The sequence below is a fragment of the Neofelis nebulosa genome, chromosome X (genome assembly GCF_028018385.1).
Source record: "Neofelis nebulosa isolate mNeoNeb1 chromosome X, mNeoNeb1.pri, whole genome shotgun sequence".
NCBI lineage: Eukaryota > Metazoa > Chordata > Mammalia > Carnivora > Felidae > Neofelis > Neofelis nebulosa.
The window spans coordinates 72368661-72387757 of record NC_080800.1 but is presented as its reverse complement, the minus strand read 5'-3'; the positions used below and the strand labels follow the sequence as shown (position 1 = coordinate 72387757).

At 35.3% G+C, this 19097-nt stretch overlaps 1 protein-coding gene across 4 annotated transcripts in view; it reads left to right on the top strand.

The window, feature by feature from the left end:
• The window catches only part of CHM (CHM Rab escort protein), a 240702-nt gene that overhangs the window by 208482 nt on the left and 13123 nt on the right, over positions 1 to 19097 (top strand). For all 4 annotated transcript variants that reach the window (XM_058714187.1, XM_058714185.1, XM_058714186.1 and 1 more), the window contains 2 exons: positions 11117 to 11215; positions 16947 to 17107. In XM_058714187.1, coding sequence (XP_058570170.1) covers positions 11117 to 11215; positions 16947 to 17107 — 260 coding nt within the window. The remainder of the gene's footprint in view (positions 1 to 11116; positions 11216 to 16946; positions 17108 to 19097) is intronic.

The following is a 19097-nucleotide window of genomic DNA, read 5'->3' as shown; positions in this document are numbered from 1 at the left end:
ACTTCACCCTTCAGAACATACATCTTTATTTTCCACTCATCTTATATCCTAAATGAATCTAATACGGAGTTTTTCTTTAAAATCATTTATAAATGAGCAAAATAAAATTTCTATAGCCCTTCCATTTGAATACATCCAGTTTTACCACTCTATATAGTATGTATTCATACCCTAGGCATTTTGAAATCTATTTTTGGTATATAATACTTTATCAGTAGCAGCTGTATTATTTGGGGATTTGGTGCTATAGGATGTTGGATGCTTAACTGAGCCACCCAGGTGCCCCTGATGTTACAGAATGTTATTTATTTGTGATATGATTATATATTTCTGGATACATAAACTGACTTGGCCAAGTAGATACAGAGAGAATACCAGACCCACACAATCATCATCTACTATATCACCCAGCTACTGTACATTATATTTGTCACTTTTGTCACTTTTATTTTTTTCTCCACTAAATTTTTATTTAAATTCTAGTTTACTTGCAGTGCAATATTGGTTTCTAGTGTAGAATTTAGTGATTTATAACTTAACATACAACACCCAGTGCTCATCACAAGTTCCCTCCTTAATCCATCACCTACTTAACCCATCACCTACTTAACCCATCTGTCCCTGAACCTTGCCTCCAGTAACCATCAATTTGTTCTTTATACTTAACAGTCTGTTGCTTGGTTTGCCTCTGTTTTTTCCCCATGTTCATTTATTTTGTTTCTTAAATTCCACATGAGTGAAATTGTATGTTATTTGTCTTTCTCTGACTGATTTTGCTTAGTATACTACTCCCTAGCTCCATCCACATTGTGGCAAATGGCAAGATTTCATTGTTTTATGTATATACATGTATACATATACATATTTCCATAATTTGGCTATCATGGATAATGCTGCTATAAATTTTGTGGTACATGTGTCCCTTCAAATTAGTATTTTTGTATCCTTTGGGTAAATAACCTAATAGTACATTTGCTGGATCTTAGGGTAGTTCTATTTTTAACTTTTTGAGGAAACTCCACACTGGCTGCACCAGTTTTCATTCCCACCAACTGAGTAAAAGAGGTCCCTTTCTCCACAGCCTCACTAACACCTGTTGTTTCCCTTGTCGGTAATTTTAGCCATTCTAACTAGTGTGAGGTGATATCTCATTTTAGTTTTGATTTGTATTTCCCTGATGATAAATGACGTTGAACATCTTTTTTATATGTGTGTTGGCCATCTAAATGTCTTCCTTGTAAAAAATGTTTATTCATGTCTTTTGCCCATTTTTTAACTAGATTATTTGTGGTTTGGGTGTTGAGTTTGGTTAAGTTATTTATAGATTTTGGATACTAACCCTTTATCAGATATGTCATTTGTAAATATATTCTCCCATTTTTACATAAGTTGCCTTTTAGTTTTGTGGATTGTTTCCCTCACTGTGGAGAAGCTCTTTTATTTTTATGAAGTCCCAACAGTTTATTTTTGCTTTTGTTTCCCTTGCCTCAGGACACTTATAGTAAGAAGTCGCTATGGCTGATGTAAAAAAAAAAACAAAAAAGGTAACTGCCTGTGTTCTCCTCCAGGAGTTTGATGATTTCCTGTCTCACATTTAGGTCTTTCATCCATTTTGAATTTATTTTTGTGTATGCCCTAAGAAAGTGGTCCTTTTTCATTTGTTTGCATATTGCTGTCCAGTTTTCGCAACACCATTTATTGAAGAGACTGTCTTTTTTCCATTGGATATTCTTTCCTGCTCTGTCAAAGATTAATGGAACATTTAGTTGTGGGTTCACCTCTGTTTTCTATTCTGTTCCATTGATCTATGTATCTATGTTTATGCCACTACTACACTGTCTTGATCACAACAACTTTGTAATATAATTTAAAGTCTGGAATTGTGATGCTTCCAGCTTTGCTTTTCTTTTTCAATTTTGCTTTGGCTATTCAGGATCTTTTATGGTCCATACAAATTTTAGGATTGTTTGTTTTAGCTCTGAGTAAAATGCTGGTGATATTTTGATAGGGATTGCATTGAATGTGTAGAGTGCTTTGGGTAGTATAGCATTTTATCAATATTGGTTCTTCCCAACCATAAGTATGGCATGTTTTCCCATTTCTTTGTATCCTCCTCAATTTCTTTCATCTGTGTTTTATAGTTTTCAGAATATAGATCATTTCCCTCTTTGGTTAGGTTTATTCCTAGGTATGTTATGGGTTTTGGTGTAATTATAAATGGGATCAATTCCTTCATTTCTCTTTCTGCTGTTTCATTATTAGTGTATAGAAATGCAACAGATTTCTGTACATTGATTGTATGCTGCAACTTTACTGAATTTGTGTATCAGTTTTAGCAATTATTTGGTGAAGTATTTTGGGTTTTCTATATAGAGTATCATGTCATCTGCAAAGAGTGAAAGTTTGACTTCTTCCTTACAGATTTCAATGCCTTTTATTTCTTTCTACTGTCTGATTGCTGAGGCTAGGACTTCCTGTACTGACTGTGTTAAATAACAGTGGTGAGAGTGAACATCCCTGTCTTATCCCTGACTGTAGAGGAAAAGCTCTCAGTTTTTCCCCATTGAGGATGATATTAGCTGTGGGGTTTTCCAATATGTCCTTTATGATGCTGAGGTATGTTCCTTCTATCCCTACTTTGTTGATGGTTTTTATCGTGAATAGATGTTGTACTTTGTCAAATGCTTTTTCTGCATGCATTGAAAAGATCATATAGTTCTTTTTTTTATGTTTTTTTTTTTTTGAGAGAGAGACAGAGACAGAGTACAAGAAGGGGATAGGCAGAGAGAGAGAGAGAGAGGGAGACACAGAATCTGAAGCAGGCTCCAGGCTATCAGCACAGAGCCCGACATGGAGCTTGAACTCACAAACTGTAAAGTCATGACCTGAGCTGAAGTCAGATGCTTAACCAACTGAGCCACCTAGGCATCCCAATCATATAGTTCTTATCCTTTCTTTTATTAACGTGGTATCACATTGATTAATTTGCGAATATTGAACCATCCTTGCAGCCCAGGAATAAATCCCACCTGATCATGGTGAGTGTTTCTTTTAAAGTACTGTTGGATTTGGGGTGCCTGGGTGGCTCAGTTGGTTATATGTCCAACTTCGGCTCAGGTCATGATCTCAGGGCTCATGAGTTCGAGCCCCATGTCAGGCTCTGTACTGACAGCTCAGAGCCTGGAGCTTGCTTCAAATTCTGTGTGTGTGTGTCTCTCTGTCCCTACCCCACTCATGCTCGCTCACTCTCTCTGTCTCTCTGTCTCTCTTTCTCAAAAATAAGTATTTTAAAAAATTTAAGTACTGTTGGATTTGATTTGCTAGTATTTCGTTGAGAATTTTTGCATCCATGTTCATCAGGGATTTTGGCCTATGGTTATCTTTTTCAGTGGAGTCTTTCATTTTGGAATAGGGTAATGCTGGCATCATAGAATGAATTTGCAAGTTTTCCTTCCTTCTCTATTTTTTTGGAATAGTTTGAGAAGAGTAGGTATTAATTCTTCTTTAAATGTCTAGAATTCCCCTAGAAAGTCATCTGGCTTCGGACTTCTGTTTGTTGGGAGATTTTTGATTACTGATTCAATTTCTTTGCTGGTTATGGGTCTGTTCAAGTTTTCTATTTCCTGTTTCAATTTTGGTAGTTTATATGTTTCTAAGAACTCCTCCATTTCTCCCAGATTGTCAATTTGTTGGCATATAATTTTTCACAATTTTTTCTTACAATTGTTTGTATTTCTGTAGTGTCAGTTGTGATTTTTCCTCTCATTTGTGATTTTACTTATCTGGGTCCTTTTTCTTTTCTCTTTGATAAGTCTGGCTAGGGATTCATCAGTTTTCTTTTTCTTAATTTTTTAATGTGTATTTATTTTTGAGAGAGAGAGTGAGCATGAGTGAGGGACGGGCAGAGAGAAAGGGAGACAACAGAATCCAAAGCAGGCTCCAGGCTCCGAGCTGTCAGCACAGAGCCCGACACAGAGCTCAAACTCACAAATAGTGAGATCATGACCTGAGCTAAAGTCAGACACAACCAAATGAGCTACCCAGGCACCCTGTTTTCTTAATTTCTGTATCATTTATTTCTGATCTAAACTTTATTATTTCCTTCCTTCTGCTGGCTTTAGGCTCATTTTGTTGTTCTTTTTGTAGCTCCTTTAGGTGTAATATTAGCTTGTGTATTTGAGACTTTTCTTCCTTGTTGAGGTAGACCTGTGTTGCTATATACTTCCCTCTGTTTACAATTTGTTTTATCCCAAAGATTTGAACCAAAATGTTTTCATTTTTATTTGTTTCCATTTCCATGTTTGTTTGTTTGTTTGTTTTAATTTATTCTTTCATTTCCTGGTTGACCCATTCTTTATTAGCATGTTGTTTAGCCTCCATGTACTTGTGGTCTTTCCAAATTTTTTCTTGGGGTTGACTTCAAGTTTCATAGCATTGCGGTTGGAAAATATGCATGGTACGATCTCAATCTTGTACTTTTTGAGGCCTGATTTGTGACCTAGTATGTGATCTATTCTGGATAATGGCCTATGTTCACTTGAAATAAGTCTGCTGCTTTAGGATGGAATGTTCTGAATATATCTGGTAAGTCCATCTGATCTAGTGTGTCATTCAATGCCATTGTTTCCTTTTTGATTTTCTGCTTAGATGACCTGCCCATTGATATAAGTGAAGTATTACTGTCCCCTACTATTATTGTATTATTTTATTTTTTTTAACTTTTTTTTCCTGTTATTTTTTTTCAATATATGAAATTTATTGTCAAATTGGTTTCCATACAACACCCAGTGCTCATCCCAAAAGGTGCCCTCCTCAATACCCATCACCCACCCTCCCCTCCCTCCCACCCCCCATCAACCCTCAGTTTATTGTATTATTTTAAATGAGTTATTTTATATTTGTTATTAGTTGTTTTTATATTTGGGTGCTTTCATGTTGGGGGCATAAGTATTTATAGTTGTTAGATCTTCTTGTTGGGTAGTCCCCTTTATTATACTAATAGTGCCCTTCTTCATCTGTTGTTAGAGTCTTTGGCTTAAAATCTAGTTTGTCTGATATAAGTAGGGCTACTCTGGCTTTCTTTTGACCTCCATTTGCATGAGAAATGCTTCTCCATCCTCTCTCTTTCAATCTTCAGGTGTCTTTAGGTCTAAAATGGGTCTCTTATAGGCAGCATATATATGGGTTATGGTTCTTTATCCATTTTAACACTGTGTCTTGATTTAAATGTTTTGTCCATTTATATTTGGAGTAATTATTTATAGATATGACTTTATTGCTATTTTATTACTTGTTGTATTCTGGAGATTTTCTCTGTTCCTTTCTATTCTTTGTCACTTTTGGTCTTTCCTTCCCACTCAAAGAGTCCCCTTCAATATTTTTTATAGTGTTGGTTTAGTGGCCAGGAACTCCTTTAGTTCTTATTTGTCTGGTAAACTCCTTTTCTCTCCTTCTACTGTGAATCATAGTCTTGCTGGACAGAGTATTCTTGGCTCCCTGTTTTTCCCGTTCAGTATGTTGAATATGTCATGCCACTCCCTTATGACCTAACAAGTTTCTGTGGAGAGTCTATTGCTAACTTTATTTGTTTCCTCTTAAATTGGGGATTCCTTTTCCCTTTCTGCTTTTAGGATTTCTTCATCCCCATATTTTGAAAATTAACTACAATATGTGTTTGTGTTCACCTGCTTTTTTTTATTTTAGTGGGAGTTCTCTGTGTCTGTTGGATTTGTATCTCCGTTTCCTTCCCAGATTAGGGAAATTTTTAGCATTATTTCCTCAAATAAACCTTCTGCCCCCTTTTCTCTCTCTTCTTTTTCTTGGACTCCTATGATACAAATGTTATTACATTTGATGGAGTCACTGAGTTCCCTTAGTCTATTCTCATGATCCATAATTCCTCTTTCTTTTGTTCAGCTTCATTATTTTCCATTATTCTATCATGTAGTTGCTTCTTCTGTCCTTGTTGTCATTACATCCAATCTGTTTGAGTATCAGATACTGCATTTTTCACTTCTTACTGATTTTTAACTCTTATATCTCTGTGGTAATGACCTCCCTGAAGTTTCCATTCTTTTCTCAAACCTGGAAAATATCCTTATGATTATTGCTTTAAAAGTCTTCATCAGGTATTTTACTTATATCTGTTTCAATTATAACCCTGATTATGACCTTTTCTTGTTATTTTTGGGGGGATGAATTCCTCTGTCGTGGCATTTTGTCTAAGTCTCTGTCCTCTGTGTGTTAGAAAACCCTATTATGTTTCCTGCATCTGAGAGTAATGGCTTCATGAAGAAGAGGTCATATAGTGTCCAAGGCCTGGCCCTTCAAGGAGTGTCTCTGGTGTGTGCTGCATTCACTCTGATGCTGTGTTTCAGCTGCTATACCTTTCAAGTCAGTCATCTGCAGAGGCTCTCCATGCTTGCAGTGGGGAATGTTTGGACTTTGGCCATAATGTATCGAGTTTTAATGAGTGTGCTCTGGTTTTCTTCTTAAATGACACCTGATGCTACTTCCACTAGAACTGAAGCCTTGTTGAACTCTCTGGTCAGTAGATGTGGTATGTGTAGGGATATCTGCTGGTCTTCTGGGCATGGGACCCATTGCACTGGGACTTAGACACACTCTCCCAGGAAAACTGGTACCAGCAGAGCACAGGGGGAGGGGTGGGACTTGTAAGCAGATTAGGCAGCCAGTGTTAGAGCTGTGCTGTTTACTGCAAGTGTTTCTGTGCTTATGCTGAGGGGCAGGGAAGGGAAATGACACCAGCCAGCTCCTTTGTCCCCAGAGAGGGTTCTCTGTGCTGCTGCTCTCAGGGAAGCACTCCCAGGAAAGCAAATAATTTCCTCCTGTGTGTCCATGTCATTTTTCAGAGTGCCATTTTCATGCTTTCTCTCTCTGGGTCACTTGCCTGGCTGGAGCAGTGCAGTGCACAGTAAGCTCTTTCCCAGCCAAGTCTACTGACTTTTAAAACCCCAGACTTTAGGGAAGTGCTGTGGCGGGGGGCCAATGCTGGTCTTCTGACGCAGTGTCTTGCCATGCTAGGAGGGATGCAGGTTTGACTGAGAAATGCAGTTACTCTGTGCTAGAGCTCAGGTGAGTGGCATTTGGAGCAAGCAGGCTAAACGGAGACTATCTGAGTTAGCCACTCTCAGCAGGTGTCTCTGTGCCTATGATGAAGGGGAGGGGAGGGAAATGGCATCCACTGGCCTTTTTGTTCCCAGAGAGGTGTCTCTGTGAATGTTACCTCTCACAGATACACTCCCAAAATAAGCAGTGTCTCCCCCATGTGCCTTAGGTGATCCTCAGCTGGCACTGTCTACCCTGGGGTTGTTTGCCTGCCTTTTCTCCAGGAGTAGGGCAATGCCTTCAGGGCTCTATCCCAGCCAAGCCTGCTAACCTCTAAATCTCCAGTCTTTGAGCTCTGCTGTTTGCAAAACCTCATGAAAATCAGCCCCTTTTGTTTTCCCAGCCAGTGGCCTTGGAGCAGTATTCTCCTTGTGAGTTTCTCTGCCCACTCCTCTCTCTCTCTCCCTTTTTTTCACAACTGAGTCTCCCCTCCACAGCACCAGCCATCCATTTTTCTGCACTTCCTGCCTTCCTAGATGTGGTCTCTTCTCTCCCTCTAGTAGTGCAGTTTGTTCTGTCAATCAGGTCAATTTCTTGTATATCCAGAATATTTTGATAGTTATCTAGTTGTGTTTTAGGTCACTTTGTCACTTTCAAATGTGCTTATTGTTATTGTCATGCAAACTGAGTAGAAATCCCAGTTGTTTTGTGTTTCAGAAGGAAAACCAAAACTTACTAAAGGGCAAAAGCTTATTATAAGAGAGATCATTGTTCTGATTACAGTTTTAGAGAACTGAAAGCATGGTGTCATTTAAAAAAATAAATGGAAGGGGCGCCTGGGTGGCGCAGTCGGTTAAGCGTCCGACTTCAGCCAGGTCACGATCTCGCGGTCCGTGAGTTCGAGCCCCGCGTCAGGCTCTGGGCTGATGGCTCAGAGCCTGGAGCCTGTTTCCGATTCTGTGTCTCCCTCTCTCTCTGCCCCTCCCCCGTTCATGCTCTGTCTCTCTCTGTCCCAAAAATAAATAAAAAACGTTGAAAAAAAAAAAATTTAATAAAAAAAAAAAAAAAAAAAAAAAAAAAAAATGGAAGTAAAATTTTTTTTAAAAATTTCCTAGGACAATAGGTTCTAAGTATTTTTTAAATGTCTTCTGGATTGAGTAATTAATATTATTTGTGTAAAATTAAACTATCATACATATATTACAATTTTGATAATTATTAAACACAAAATAAATGTATTGAAATTCATTGCTTAATAAAAGTGGAAGGAAGCAGGGTTGAGCAACTGAATGTTGAGTTCCTTAGAATTATTGTAACTTGTGAAAAGGTCTTTTGTATTTTTGTACACACTCTAGTTAGAAGACTGCTACTTTAAGTGATTGTGCCTTCTACAGGAGATTATTACAATTACCCACCATCATTTAGGGACTAAGAGTGGGCACTCTAGAGGCAAACCACATGGGCTTGAATTCCATCTCTGAGTCCCAGCTGTTCCTTTTACTAATGACATGACTTTAGGAAATCTGCTTAACTTCACTATTCCTGTTTTCTCACCTGTAAAATGAGGATAACAGTTGGCTGTTGCACAGGTAAAATGAAATAATATTTCTAACATGCATAGAATAGTGTCTGACTTATGCAGTTTAGCTGTATAGTCAATTCTAGATAATCTTTTGACTTCTATTGAGAATATTATAGATATGTCTAAAAGCATTTATCAGGCATATTTAAATAATTGGAGGATTATCTATTGACACTTTCCTTTTGTCTATCCTGGTTGATCAGATAATTTCCTCCATTTTATGTAATAAACTAGTAAAAATTTTCCCGATGCATGTATATGTCTACATACATTTTTATGCACATATATGTCTATTTAAGCCTATGAATACTTAGTCTGCCTATGACAGGGAAGCAAATTATCTTTTGCCACAAGTATTTATTGAATACCCATGTAAGTGAAAGTTAAATTTGACAGATACAGAAAAGAAAAACTGGCTCTAAAACTTGTCCTTGCAAAGGACTTATGAAAGTTATGAAGATTAATAAACCACTTTTGAAAATAATCTGTATTTTAAAAAACACAACCAACAATCTCTCAGATTTGAAGAGACACAGTAAATTCAGAGTAACCTATACAAGGAAGTAATGTAGATAACAGAAAAAGTAGGAAGTTGTAAGGAGAAAAGAATAATTGTTTATACCTTAAATTTGTAGCTCAGTTAATAATTAGCATCTAATCAGAATCAATTTCAGATATTATAACCCAGGTCATAATGTCTTTAGTATTTCTAAGAATTGCTATAAAACTCATTAAGTGCAAGATGATAATCTGACTTGACTATTAGAAATTTTTGCTAGCACTCCCTGAACTCTGATAATTGTTAGGAAACATAAGGATGTAATTATTCCAGTATATATTTCCTTTAGATATCCTGTTTAACAGAACCAGTAGTTTACCATTAAGATATTCAAATATATTTTTTATTTATATTTATGTTCATCTGCTTTCTCCCTAGTACACATTTATTCAATAGGAAAGAACTGGAAAATTGAGAACTTTGGCCTGGATATTGGTATTTTATGAGACAGGACAGTTTCTCTTGAGTTTTATCATGGATTTCTACCTTTGTAGTTCTACACCCCATTTAATTCAGTAATTACGTAGGGAATTTAAATTCCCTTCCCACCAAAGTTATATGGCATTTGAAAAATTTTAGTTAATTAGGAATAATTTTTTTGTAAAGATTATTATACCTTTTGAAATTATTAGTACCATACATCCTGGAATACCCCAGAATCAATGGGAACCATTGTTACAGTCATGTAAAAATATTACCTACTGTTATAAAACAGAAACCTTCTTAGAATATCACTTTTTTTGGTGGACCTAAAAAAAAAAAAATTTGATTTTACTTCACGTGGTTATTAAGAGTCCTCAATTTATGCTTAGATATATTTTTTAATAGTTGAATGTGGAATGAATTTTAATCATGAGAACCCACTTCTGATGTTGACTTCAATGATAAGCTTTGAACTGTCTTCCTGGGGTTTAAAAAAAAAAAAAGTCTACTAGTCTAAACTTTCAGAAAAGAAGTGGGTGTATTTTTCTACTGGTGTTTTAGGGGAAAAAAATTCTTAGTACTTATACCATTATCTAATATAGTCTTCCTGCTATTCTATCCTGTCCCAAGCCCTTTCCTTGACCATAAGAATTTCTTCCATTTAGGGATCCCCTTAGTCCTTTCTTTCAGTATACAGAACTTTTTGTCCCTCCTTTATGTTTGTTGTTGGCCTTTAGCGATTCTAAATGTATTAGGCTACCGTGCTTTACTTCTATGAAGGGCCTTTTTTGTGCATGATATTCTCTAATGCAAACTTTCTCCGAGGCCCAGGCCCCATGAATCTGTAAATGCAAAAGGAAAGTGATTTGGAATTTCTGAAAATACTATATACTGCTTTAACTTGTGCCATTTTATGGACTTTCAACTATATGTATCACTCTAAGCCAATAGTGTTCCGCCAAAAGGTTTCTTAGAGAACCCTATAATGAATAGATGATATGTTAACTTATCAGTAAAGTTTGTATAAATGAATTTTTCTGTCGAAAAATATGAACTGTGTTCTGTAAGTAAATAAATACTCTATTTTCAGTCTTATTTACATAGTTATTTTGCTTAGCAATCCTTTATCCAGCTTCTTTGGGAATGTTATAAGGATAAGTTAAGCTCTTTCTATGAATAAATGGTTTCCTAGGCTTTTCTACTCTGCTAGTTTTACAAACTGGACCATCAACTATTACTTCTTCTTGGGTCTTAGTGTGCTCTTAGTTATTAGTTAACACATTATTAGGTGTTAACACATATAGCATATTGTTATGGTTTTTACATATTTCCCATCACTAGATTATAAACTCCTTTAAGGCAGGAGGCATGACGTGCTCAGCTCTCCATTTCCTGTGGCACCAGCTTAGTGCTTTGAAAATGAGTATTACACAGTGAAATGTGTGTAGGCAGGAACTCAAAATATTATTTTTTTTTAAAAACAGATTTGGTTCATTTGACTTGTACATCTTCTAAAACAGCAAGAGAAGATTTAGAACCAGTTGTGCAGAAATTGTTTACTCCATATACCGAAACGGAGATAGGTAAGAGTAATAATCAACGATTTATGATAGAAAGGTAACGTAACCACTTTACCCTCTTAGATATATCATGAAGGTTTCTGCAACCTGGACTGAAATATGATGTATTCAGCAAGAGTCCTTACATATTGTAGTAGCATGAACGAACACATTCTCTCCCTAAAACTGGGAAAATATTCCACTCTATAATGGTAAAGGAAAAATACACATTTCACACACAACATGTATAATTATGTGCAAAAATACACATTTATATGTGTACATATTCACATGCATAGAAAAAAAGACTGCCTGTAAATCTCAGTTTCGATGGAATTATGGACTTTTATTTTTTTCCTTTTAATTTTCTTAATTTTATAGATATTACACATAAGAGTATATATTCCTTTATCAGAAAAAGTTATCATTTTCAAAAAGCTAATATAATATTAAAATATTGACAAATGTAGAAATCCTTCCTAATAATTGTCTTTTAATGTGTAGCTTGCTACTGATGCGATAAATATTTAACTCTCAAAATATATATGCCACTATGCTATTTATTCATGGTGGAAAATGTTTTTCAACCACAAATTTTTTAACTTTTCTCCTCATAGGGTAGCTCTTATAGCTATGAATGGAGCAAACTTTGCTGTATTTTGTATGTAAATGATCAAAAAGTAGCCTGATGGATATTATTCATTTATATGAAGTGAGGGTGATTTTTATTATATAGGATTTGCATGTCTACTTGAATCATGACCAGTTTCCTTGCTGAGTCATATATCTTTATTTCCTTTGGATGTTATGTTTGTTCAGGCAACCATTTATTTACTCCCACCTGTTGTATTTTCTTTACGTTCATCTATGTGTCTTATTTGTTTTCTTAATGCAGAGATAGTACATAGAGGGGCATTTATATTTACGTCAGTAAACTCCATTTTCAGGAACTAATATCAGTATAATTAATTAATTTCTTTTTTAGCTGCCTGAATAAAATCCTGAAATCTGAAACTTTATTTCACTTTAGTTTTGAATTTAGTTTGTTTCATATTTACATTTTATATACTGGAAAGTCTCAAATGTTTTCATTATTGTTAAAAATTTGATTGCAAACTTATGATACATGATGATATTTCTAAACCTAATATGGAATCATGGACTAATCCTTGGCTTTAATTACTTTCCTTATAAAAATTCTGAATTTCTTCCCTCTTTCTGAAATTTTTCATAATTTTTTTGTTTTAATTTCATTGTGTGGTAGTCTCAAATAATACACTAAATTTGAATCTTGTATCATTGCTCCTCACTTTTTAAAATGCATTTAATTTTCTTTTAAAAACAACAAGCTGGGCAAATTACACGTTCATTACTTAGCACTCTCTAGCCATTTTAGATTTTTAAACATTAATCTTAATGGTTAAAGTGATCCCATTTTGAAATGATGTATTGTTTAGAACCTGACTGAAATTCTTTAGAAAGAACTATGTGCTCAGAGGAGTCCTCAGGTGCACTGAGGCACTGAAAAGCTAGTTTTCACTGACACACAGCCCTTTTTATCATCAGGATGAGGTAGTGGTCATATTTTAATTAAAATGTCAGAACAAATACTGTTGGAGTTATTGAAAATGAATCACCAGATAAAGTGAGCACTGGGCCATGGCAGGTCAAAGAGGCAAAGTCACCTGGAGAAGAGAACTCAATTCATTTTCCTGCCTAAATGAGAAGAAACTTTATGAGCAATATCAACTTTTAGTACGTTAAAAGCACATTCTTCTCTACAGCAAAAGCCCTATTTTCACAGATTAATGACCATTATTATTAAGTTTTAATTACTTGATGGTGATATGAAGCTTTATACTTTGGAGCATTATAATTATTTTGTTTTAAAATGTGTGCCAAAGGAATAATATTACTTGAGCTAATTTTTTCTTTTTATTTGAGTTCTACTTTCTGTTTAGTGCTATACTTCATAAATCTTTCTGAAAGTCAGCCTAGTTACCCTGCAAGGAAGTTTATTTATTGTAAAAGATAATGTTCTCTTCTCAGATATAGTACTTCTTTGCTGGTGTATCTGAAAAATTCCAGTAGGGTTGTGAATGGTATTCCCTCTTTCCTTCTCTTACTTTTTACATTTATCACCTGGAGCTCTTGACATATGTTCTGTCTTAAGAAACAGTTGTACCAATACTTCCAAGAGCCCTAACCTCCCAGGCTCCTTTAAGAACATTAAAGACCTCAGGGCACCTGGGTGGCTCAGTCAGTTAAGCATCTGATTTTGGCTCAGGCCATGATTTACCAGTTCGTGAGTTCAAGCCCCGAATAGGGCTCTGTGCTGACAGCTCAGAGCCTGGAGCCTGCTTCGATTCTGTGTCTCCGCCTTCTCTGCCCCTCCCCCACTTGTACTCTGTCTCTCAAAAATAAATAAACATTAAAAAAATTAAAAAAAGAACATCAAAGATCTCTAAACCCTTCCCTCCTTCCAAGTCCAAAGAAATTTCAGATGTTTTATGCTTAATGAACCTGGTTGTACACGTGAGGAAATTAGGTGATTGCTCACCATTCATACCCATCTGGATTAATTCTTCCAGACTCCAGAATATTCTTCAAAGCACTGAGTGAGCAGTAGTATAACTATCCTAAATGATTTATTATTTTACTCAGGAAATTGAGATTTCTTTATGAATTGAAGCAAGAATTTCATTAGTACTGTATCTTGAAATGTGTACAATGTAGTATCATTGCTGCACCATGTTCTTTCCATTTTTCATTTTATTGTATATGGCATGTGGAATTATCTCATCCCATCTCATTCATTTCCTACCTCAAAAAAGTAAAATTCCCCTCACAGTGTTATTTTGAGGCCCATGGCTGGTTAAAGATATTAGGTAATTGTTGGACTCAGAAATCAAATACCTTGTCTTAATTCCTTTATTGTATTTGTTGTATCCAGACTAGATCACAGCTGTGACAGTCTCCTACTCTTTTGGCCTTATGCTAGTCTGCTATGTTACTAAAATAGTCTCTTCCTAAATATGGCATGTAGCTATAGGTCATGTATTGCCTTTATTTGGTATGCCATTGTTGATTTCTTTTTTCTGTCTACTTTGTTCTGTACTTACCCCAGTTTAATTTGCCCAAGGTCTTATTCTAAATTACCTATTACATGTTTAGTCCTTTACACTATCTAATTGATGAAATGAGATATTACAGAAAACCAGTTCTCCTGGTTAGGTGATATATTCTCAGGCAAACCTCAGCGGCTTTACTGTTTATTTTTGACAACTGTGTACTTCTCAACTGCATGTTATTTTTCCAGCTATCTCTCTGCCTTCTAGCTGACCTCAAAGAAAGATGAAGCAATTATATGTCTTTTTGAGGGTTTTAAGGTCAAAGCCTGATAACTCCCTTCTATCTAGAGCATTTATCTTCAGCCTATGTCAACTTTTCATCTTCCTCATGGTTCCTTCTCAGTGCTTCAATCTCTGTGAAATTATTTCCTATAATCTATTGGAGTATTCATTTTTCCCAGCTTCTATTGGGTGAAAGCCCTCCTTTGAGCTGGAACTTTCACAGAATACAAGATAAATTCTCTTTATGTACGCTTAGAAATGGACTAGGCAATATTAAAGGAATTCCAGACTTTAGCCCACTTTTCTGCAATGCTCATGGAGTCTGGTGTCACAGATCACGGGCAGTATGTTTAATTATCTTCCTGTAAGGTTTAGTGAAACTAAACTTAACCAATAAATTTATTAAGAGCCATATGGTTTTAGCTGTGAAATATGAATTCCTTATATTCCTTTATTTTGTCAGTAAATAGGTTTCACCATCTATCATATGTTTACATGAAGTTAGTGATACCTTTGACTCATAGATCTCAGCATTAGGAAGGGGCATTGTAAGGAATCACTTCTTCCATTCAGAGTTTCTTCATCCTATCACACTAATAATAATGGATTATTCAAAATGAACTAGAAAAATAACATAGTTGGTACTTTTTAAATTTTTTTAACATTTATTCATTTTTGAGAGAGAGACACAGTGTGACTGGGGGAGGGGCAGAGAGAGGGAGGCACAGAATCCGAAGCAGGCTCCAGGCTCTGAGCTGTCAGCACAGAGCCTGACGTGGGGCTTAAACCCACAAACCATGAGATCATGACCTGAGCTGAAGTCAGATGCTCAACCAACTGAGCCACTCAGGCACCCCTTATAACTGGTATTTTTGTAGTAGAGATATTTTAATTTTTTTTTTTACATTTATCTATTTATTTTTGAGAGACAGAGATAGCACAAACAGGGGATGGGCAGAGAGAGGAGACACAGAATCTGAAGCAGGCTCCAGGCTCCAAGCTGTCAGCACAGAGCCCACTGCAGGGCTTAAACTCACAAACTGATATCATGACCTGAGCCGAAGTCGGCCGCTCAACCAACTGAGCCACCCAGGCGCCCCTGTAGTAGAGATATTTTAAATTAAATATAACAAAATCCTGTTTATCCTGAATTGGGGAATTGGGCATTCTTGTTAACTGAATACTACAATTAGCTGTGAATTTCTCTACATTGATTTCCAGTTTAACAATAAGAGCTAATTAACTAGTTATACCTTTAGTATTTTCTTTATGATTCACAAGGTGCCCCATGGTCTTGGGTAATCTTTATATACATCTAAGGTTGAACCTTTTAATAAGCATATCATATTTTGATTATACCTGAAAGCAGGATTAAAATCAATTTAACAGTTGTTCATTGAGTGTCTGTTATGTGCTAGGCTCTGTATTAGGGAATATAAAACCTCAGGAGCCTAAGGACTAAGTCTACTTTACCTGTGTATTTCTAGCTGCTAGCCTAATGCCTAACACACATAATAGATGCTTGCTGTTAAATGAGAGAATGTGTGCTAAAAACAACTTGAAGTCTCACATCTTTATCTTTGTTCCAATTTAATATATATGCTTTTGAAGCAAGCACTCACAACCTTATTTTTATTTTTTGCCAGTTGCCATTGCTTTTATAATCCAGTAGGACAAAGCATCAGTGTTTTAGGATATTAATGTTTTAATCCCATATACACTATTTTTTAATAGTGGCTTTATTAAGATATAATTATGAATTTATTGAGATATAATCTGCATACTATACAGTTCACACACATAAAGTGTAAAATTCAATGTTTTTTAATATGTTCATCATCAAATTGTTCATACATCACCACAATTTCAGAATATGTCCATCACCTAAAATAGAAACCTCACACCCATTAGCAGTAATCCCTCACTTACTCGAATTCCCCCAGCCCTAAGTAACCACTAATCTACTTTCTGTCTCTATAGACTTGTCTCCTCTGGATATCTCATAATCCTGTATATATCATTGACTTACTGTATATAATTTTCAAGTTGGTTTGTTTATGTGAAACATAAAAAAATGTGTTATCTTCTCCATTGACATAATTTAAGGATGAATGTGATCAGAAGCACTATGATACTGCTGAGAAGAAATAATAGAAATTGAAGAGAATAGGTGTTATATCTAAGTAACATACTAGTAATCTTATTTGAGGTTGAAAAGCCATCATTGCTTGAAATATACATATGTATTAGAGTATGTGGATACAGATTTACTATTTTTTTACATACAAAGCTCTGATTTACTACATTATACAGTCATGGTTTGTTAGTAATTGGCTACATACTGTATTAAATGACATCCTTATTGTGCTTTAGATGTGACTAAAATTTATGTCTACATTTAGAAAATGAAGAAGATGAGAAACCAAGACTTTTGTGGGCTCTTTACTTCAATATGAGAGATTCTTCAGATGTCAGCAGGAACTCTTATAATGATTTACCATCCAACATTTATGTCTGCTCTGGCCCAGACTGTGGTTTAGGAAATGATAATGCGGTCAAACAGGTAAGGCTGTTGGTGTTTCTCAGTTTTGTGTTAAAAACTTGGTGTGGTAGGGACAGTAAGTTGTTTTTTCCTCTGGGATGTGGGAAAAAAGACTATAAAAGCATCTCTGTCATTTAATACTACTTCTGTAATTTGCCCCTAAACTTTTTCCTATGAATGACAAAGTTTCTTTAAATATACTTGAAATATAGTATCCAATATTTTCACATTCTTGACTACAATAATGAATTGCAAGAAAGAATTTAGGAGTTCCATTGTGGGAATAAGGATGGAAGATGTTAGAAATACAGATTCTGAAAAATGAATTTATAATGCCAGTTTTCCAAAGAAACTTTGCTTCTAATTTAAACTGTTGGCCTCTTGTTATTTTGAAATACATGAACCATTTTTCTTTGTTAACTTCTGAGTCATTTCAAAAGGAGTATAACTAAGTCAGTAAGTAATTGCATACAAAATGTAATTTTTAAATGGTCTTAACCCATTTTTTTGTATTTTGGAAAAGATCATGTAACTTAGTTTCTCACAGTTAACATGATTCCTTTAATGTTTTGACACAAGCTGGTGTTCCAAAAGCTACTGCCATAGCTGCTGAGGAATATGCTAAATCAAGGTGGAATTTTGTGACAGCACTTCTGGACAAGGCTATGAACTGGTATAGCGCAGGCTGAGAAAAGCTGCCAAAAGTGAACTATGATTCCATTCAGATGAAGATCTATGTGCATATATAAATACATTTCTCTGCACTTGACAGGAAAAGAACAGAAAATATATTCTTTGAGGCACAAGTCTACACTTTTCACAGATATAGTTGGCATATCTATTGAATCAATAAATGGATAATTTAACATTGTTTTAAGACCACAGATAGAATTTTCAATCCTACTAGTGGCAGGGATCTCGTAGGAGCAAATGGCTTCATTGACCCTTTAATTTTTAGTCACAATGGCAGGGCCATGACCCCATGCATCTGTATTTTTTGCCACATTCTTTGTTTCTCATCTTCAGAGTCAAATGGTGATCCTGGATAATGCTATTCAGCCAGTGATATCAAAAGTGGGAAGTTCTCTATCATTCATTCTATTAGTTTAATAGGAACCCAAGATGGTTCCAGTTCCGCATTTATGGCTTAAAATGACCAAGGCATTTTTGCTTTGATGTTCCAATTTTGGCAGAAATTGCCAACATGTTTTCAGCCAGATAGCTTAGGTCATTTTTATTACTGAGTGAACTTTAATGTTTTTTTAGCCAAAATGGAAGGCATTTTACATAACAGCTTATTATACAAGTGCTAATGTGACCTAAACTATCAGCTAAAAGATTATAATTAAAGAATAATTTTGTTATGAAGTAACTTGCTTCCTCAGAAAATACACTTCAATATTATCATAATAAAAAACAATAATAATGCTACTTCTGGCACTAATTATATGCTATTAAATACGAATAGTTTTAATTGTTATATACCTTTAACCTCACATCACTTTGGGGAGAAGTAATACCTACTTTAAAGGGCATCAGTAATAATATTTATAAATAGCTAGTGTGTTGAGATAAACTATTCTAATTCCAGTATTTCATCATATGTTTAACCCACTCACTAATTAATTACTTTTGTTTTCTAAATTGTCTATAAAAGCTCTTAGAACATCACCTAAGGCTTTAGGCTATATACCAAACATAAGCACCGGCAGATTCCCTTTTTTACAAATAAAATGCTTTATTTTACCTGTTAGCAAGTTTGCATCTGCTTTTCTTATTTGTAAATGTATAGATGTTGAATAGCATAGTCTTATCACCCTTGTGTTCATATGGAACTATTTATGATTTGAAAACATACTAAAAATATAAAGTGATCTCTGTTTAATACAAGTTAAAGTGTGCAAGAGCACACCAAGACATTCTCTATTATCACCACAATGATGCTAGCCCAAGTGATAATTGTGATTCTTTCTGTGAAAGAAAGAATCTGGTTTTTCTTATAGTTTGTTAC